We start from the raw sequence: 5,738 nt of genomic DNA, 5'->3' as shown, positions 1-5,738 counted from the left end.
ATTTATTTGAGTGAGAAACTGGGTGGAGGTTTGTTTTTAACATAGGCAGATCGTTTTGTAGATTAAACCTTCAAATTCTTAATAAAAATAGAATCAAACCATTGTTAAAAAGCTGTTCATTTATGAGCAAGATACGGCCCGAGGGCCTAAAATGGTCCCTGAATCATTTAAATCCGGCCCCTAAAATCCAAAAAAAAAAAAAAAAAGATTCATTATTGCTGAAAATATGTTTCATTACAAGAAGCTGAAGTGTTAAAATGAAGTTCACGGTTGCTCTTTTTTAACTTCTTAATATTTTAAGATTTAAAAAAAACACTTTGCACATCTTGAGACCTGCAGCAGAAGAATGTTAAAACTTTAAAAAAGATCAAAAAGACAAACAACAGTTTGCCTACAGGTCCAATAACCAAAACAATCCAATCAATTTCTACAGTTTGGACAGAGTGTTTTTTATTTGTTTATTTTTTTATTTTTGCTGTTTGACCTGAACATTTATTGCCTTGGTCAGACAGGATAAAAGGTTTAAAAAAAAGAAATATAAAATATTATAATGCTGTTTTTTAAACTAAGGACTGACTTTTTCATCTTCTTGTCATAATTACCAGAATATATAACATTAATGCCTTCTAGCATAAAAAACTGCACAAAAAAAGCAACAAAGTTTGATTGTACTGTCAGCATGCAAAAAAAGTAATCGTATACGTTTTAAAGAACATTTATCATTAGTTATTAGTTATACTTGTTTTGCTTTTTTGACAAAGTTGAAACATAGCCATGCAGCTCTGATGTGGCTGAATAAAGGCAGGTTTGTTCAAATGAAAAATATCTGCAGGATGTTGGTGTTTTTCTGCTGCCTCCCTCCGGACTGCACGCCTGGACAGACACACTCAGAGGAGTTAGTGTCCCTTTGTGTTGACACACGTCACACACACGCCATTGACATTGACTTCACATCAGAGACAGTTTAACTTCTTTTTTTTTCTTCCCCTCACCCCCCCATTTTATTTTATTTAAGTTGTTCAACCAAGCTTTATCATGAGGGTTTGAAGGAGGGGGGGGCTGACAGATGTGCCCCCCCCCCCCTCCACACACCCCCATAGCTGGTCCAAAACAGGGAAAAGTCTGAAAGGTTAATCTGTCCCCCGCAGATGTTGGCTTTGAGAGTCTTGAAGCGTCACCTTTTGACATGTCCCCTAATTCAGCGGGGGTGGGGGTGGGGGGGTCCAGAAGGACACTGGCCGCTGCAAGCTGTCACCTCACCCGGCTGAGGACGCCCTGCCACACCGCTCTGTCAGACCCAAATGGCCCCTGACGTGTAAAATCAGGGGCCACCGGCTCCTTTATCAGGTGCTGTGATCCTGGATCAGCGCGTTTCATTTGGAGACGCGTCAAGTCAGTGTGGTTTGAATTAGAAAAACTTTACTATACTAAAATACACTCTAATGAGCAGCTCGCCATGTAAACTTTCACAGTATCAAGCCGAATTCTTCCACTTTTTTATTTATTTTTATTTGTTTTTTTTTTTAGCGCAAATCCTTGTAAAACGCAGCGGACTACAGACGTGTTTCCGAACGGGACGCACACCTCTCCTGCTGGGCTTGGTTCGTTAAGCCTTAATGGTTGAACAATAGACACATCTGCTCGTCTTCTTCAAGCAAAAGAGAAGGTCTTCTTCGTTTTAGTTAAACCGCCACATATTTGGCACTGTGTGTGGGGGGGGGGGGGTGCAGCTGAAGTAATAACAAAATAAATCTTTAAAACTTTAAGGACAAACCTCAAGCTGTTCATACTTTAAATATTAGATTATTAGCCTGTTAGTACTGATTTTTCTCTTTTGGGAGATTTTCTATTTAAAAATAAACTCTAAATGAACCCGGAAGTTTACCTCGTTTGCAGTAAATGATTTAAGGAGGTCTGCAGGAATACTTGATAAATTTATAAATCCTCATTACAGCCCATTAATGAGCCTAATATTCTGTGAAGTGATGCTCAAACCTGAGATGGCGTTGATTGGAGTTTGGTGGGTTCTGCAGGTTTGTGTGTTTACGCTGGAAAGATTTTGGGGGGTTGATTAAATGCGCGTTACGGCGGCGTTTAGCGGAGCGGTTTGATGCCTCCCTTCCTTAATAAGGTACAAACGTCAGAGCGGCGGAGGGGGTGCGGGGTGTTTGTGGAGAGAGGAAAAGACAAGAAAAATGGGGAGTGGGGGGGGGGGAGCACAGAGGGAGGAGGTGGGTGTCCACAGTGCGCATGTGTAGACGGTGTGTTCTGTGCTGCGGTGGACCGGGGACTGGACACACACTGCTGGAGAGATGGCGCGGCACCCGACCGGAGCGCAAGGACAGCTGGTTGGCGGCGGGGGGGCTTGAATTACAAAGAAAATCCTAAATATGTTGTTCTGTTGTTTATTTTTTTTAAACTGAGAAAAGAATAAAGGATTTTTTTAAAAAGGGAATTCCCATTTTGGAAACCAGCCGCTGAGGTAGGACAAAAAGACTCTAATATCAGAAGCGGGACATAAACAGGAGACAAGCAACGGAGGCTGCAGCCAGGAGYAGGGCGAGGAAGCAACAAAAAGAAAATTGAAGTTTACCGGACGTGAGGACTTTTGGGGCATCCGTAGGTCAGATAGATGGTTGCTCCACAGCGCTGCCCGGATCATGAACGCGCAGCTGTCCATGGAGAACATAGGCGACCTGCACGGAGTGAGCCATGAGTCGGTGGCCGCTCACGGAGAGCTGCTGAGCGGCCACAGTCCGCACTCGCGTCCGAGCCCGCGGACTCTGAGCCACCGCGCCATGGGCATGGCCACCCTGCTGGACGGAGGAGACTATCACCACCCGGGACACCTGCACCCGGCCATCAGCATGTGCGAAGCCCCCCCGGGCATGAGCGCGAGCACCACTTACACTACCCTAACCCCCCTGCAGCCCTTGCCCCCCATCTCCACCGTCTCCGACAAGTTCCCCCCGCATCATCATCATCACCACCACCACCACCACCCGCACCATCCGCACCCCCATCCGCACCAGAGGATCCCGGGAAATGTCAGCGGCAGCTTCACGTTGATGCGGGAGGACCGCAGTTTGGCGCCTATGAACAGTCTGTATCCCGCATATCACCACAAGGACCCCTGCATGGGCCAGAGCCTCTCCCCGCTGTCCGGCTCGGGGCTGGCCAGCATCCACACGTCCCAGGCCGGCATCCCTCCGTACGCGCATCCCGGCGCCGCCATGCCCGGGGAGAAGATGCTCACCCCCAGCGGCTTCGAGGCTCACCACCCGGCCATGCTCGGCAGGCACACGGAGCAGCACATGAGCTCCTCGGCGGGCATGGTGCCAATCAACGGACTCCACCACCACCCGCACGCGCACCTGGGCGCGCCGGGCCACGGCCAGGGGCTGGGGAACGGCCGGGAGCAGGCCTCCGGGCCCGGGCAGCAAGTGGGCGGCGGTGGAGGAGGAGCCGGAGGAGGAGGGGGTGTTTCTGGGGGACAGATGGAGGAGGTGAATACCAAAGAGGTGGCGCAGAGGATCACCACGGAGCTGAAGCGCTACAGCATCCCTCAGGCCATCTTCGCCCAGCGGGTCCTGTGCCGGTCCCAGGGGACCCTGTCCGACTTGCTGAGGAACCCCAAGCCCTGGTCAAAGCTCAAGTCCGGCAGAGAGACGTTTCGGCGCATGTGGAAGTGGCTGCAGGAGCCTGAGTTCCAGCGCATGAGTGCGCTCAGGCTCGCAGGTGAGCGAAGCCTCGGTAATGCCCCTCTTTTTTTATGTTCTTTTTATTGTTCACATCTTTTCAATTTGTAAAAGAAAAAAAAGTGAGCTGGCAGATCAAAATGATCCTGTTGTTTTTACTAATAAATCTATTTATATATAAATCTTGTTTACAACAAACCAAGGAGCACTTTCAGGACGATTGTTCCTCATAAAACAAGATGAGATCATCTCTGCGCTGCTCTGCAAAAACAAAAAAAGATCTTAAGATGCTCGGAGGTCAAGCTGTGCCTATAGTTTTAGATTTGGAGTCGGTTTAGATATTTTTGGATTGAACGAAAAAGTTGTGAAAATTTATGATTCACCTGGTATAAGTTTGCACAGAACAGGCACCGCTTTAAGTTTGGGCTCAAGTGCTCCTGTCATTTTACCTCAAAATATCGACCACTGGTGTGTGTATGTGTGTGTGCGTGTGCGTGCGTGTGTGCGTGTGCGTGCGTAAACTGATCCTTGTCACAGAAATCGTTAGGAATGTGTTTATTTTAGTGGAGATGCAACTGATGAGCTCCTTTTTGGTGTTGTCCTTGGTGTAAACATGCATATTATAGGAGAAAAAAGTGTGTGTGTGTGTGTGTGTGTGTGTGTGTGTGTGTGTGTGTGTGTGTGTGTGTGTGTGTGTGTGTTTGGGGGGTGAACTAGATTTAAATGTCAGCTGAAGTTGGAGTCGTGCATTATTTACCAGGTGAATTTTGCTTTGGTTTTCATTTTGCAACAGAAAGAAGGAGAGAAAAAAAGACTGAAAGATGTGAGAGGAGCAGAAATGAGAAGAGACCTCGGCTTCACGTCGCGCTGCTAAACTCAACCTGACTTGACTGAAGTTTCTTTAATTAACTGCTGGACCTTTGGATTCATTTGTCCCTGAGGTGCGCACGAGTCAATTAGAGAGGCGCAGACAAACAGCACGTGCGCGCTTTTCTATTCTTATCAGTTTGTTTGCTTGTTTTTTTTTTTTCTTTAAGACCCAAACAATTGTCCAAGCAAGTGGACTTATTTGAGGTTTTGTTTTTGTTTTTTCTGAAAAGAGAGGCTTCAGCTGCAGAGGGCTGGAAACGGTTGTTGGATTTGCTCAGAAGCGTGTGTGTTGGTGCGTGTGCGCGTTAATCGCAATTGATTATTTTTGCAGTTTTCCCATCTGCTGCCGCTGCTTCTGTGAGTGGGGTGTGTGGGTGGGTGTGTGCAGGCTCAAAACAAGATTTGCAAATGAGCTGAAAGGAAAGAGAGGGGACTGTTTTATTTTAAAGACTGATTGTGCATTTAATCATCATCACCTAAATGACAAAAACGAGGAAAAAATCACTTAAACAGTTGCATGGTTGTTCTTTTTTAAGAAAATTATTATGAGAAAGAACTCATAAGCTTCCATTGTGCTTAATGATAATTTATAGAAATTATTTACTGCTTCATTTTTTTTACTTTATCAAAATAGTTTCAAAGCAACGCCTCAATATATCCAAGTCTTTCTAAATAAAGTATGAAAAAAGGCTGCAGCGTTTGTTTAAATGAGCAAATTATGTTGACCTAAAAAAAAGGCAATAAGAGGGAATATGAATTTTAAAAGAACAGACTGAATATTATTTTATCGATCTGGTCAAGTGAAGCAGATATGTGATCGTATTCTGTAGATTTGAAATACTTATTGATTTCTGGCTTCTTATATTAATCTCGGGCCTTTACTGGTTTTCCCACGTAATCAGTTACCTGAGAAGGTCCAGTAGAATAGAAATGAACTGAACAATGCGTTTTTAATCTCTAAATGAGACGTATTTGTTTGTTTTCAGAAATGACCAGTGTTAAAATCACATTTGGAAACAGATATTTTTGTGAATTTTCAGGTGAATGTCTGCTTTATTTCCAGCCCAGAGCTGTTTGTTTTTAGAACAAGGCCCAGTTTGCAGTTTGTTTTGAGTGTGTGAAGTTATCTCCATGTTTTTAATGATTAGCAGGAGCAGCGGTGCGTGTGTG

General features: G+C 45.3%; 1 protein-coding gene across 2 annotated transcripts in view; it reads left to right on the top strand.

The window, feature by feature from the left end:
- Positions 1-2,221: 2,221 nt before the first annotated feature.
- onecut1 (one cut homeobox 1) overlaps positions 2,222-5,738 on the top strand; it is an 11,500-nt gene continuing 7,983 nt past the window's right edge. The window contains exon 1 of one of the 2 annotated variants that reach the window (XM_014010445.1): positions 2,222-3,738. In XM_014010445.1, the coding sequence (XP_013865899.1) occupies positions 2,661-3,738 (1,078 nt within the window). In that variant the 5' untranslated portion in view covers positions 2,222-2,660. Of the gene's footprint in view, positions 3,754-5,738 lie in introns of both variants that reach the window. The other variant, XM_014010444.1, reaches the window with a different exon arrangement.

The sequence above is a fragment of the Austrofundulus limnaeus genome, unplaced genomic scaffold (assembly GCF_001266775.1).
Source record: "Austrofundulus limnaeus strain Quisiro unplaced genomic scaffold, Austrofundulus_limnaeus-1.0 Scaffold69, whole genome shotgun sequence".
Lineage (NCBI taxonomy): Eukaryota > Metazoa > Chordata > Actinopteri > Cyprinodontiformes > Rivulidae > Austrofundulus > Austrofundulus limnaeus.
The sequence above is the reverse complement of the archived record's forward strand: the minus strand, read 5'-3'. Positions and strand labels throughout refer to the sequence as shown.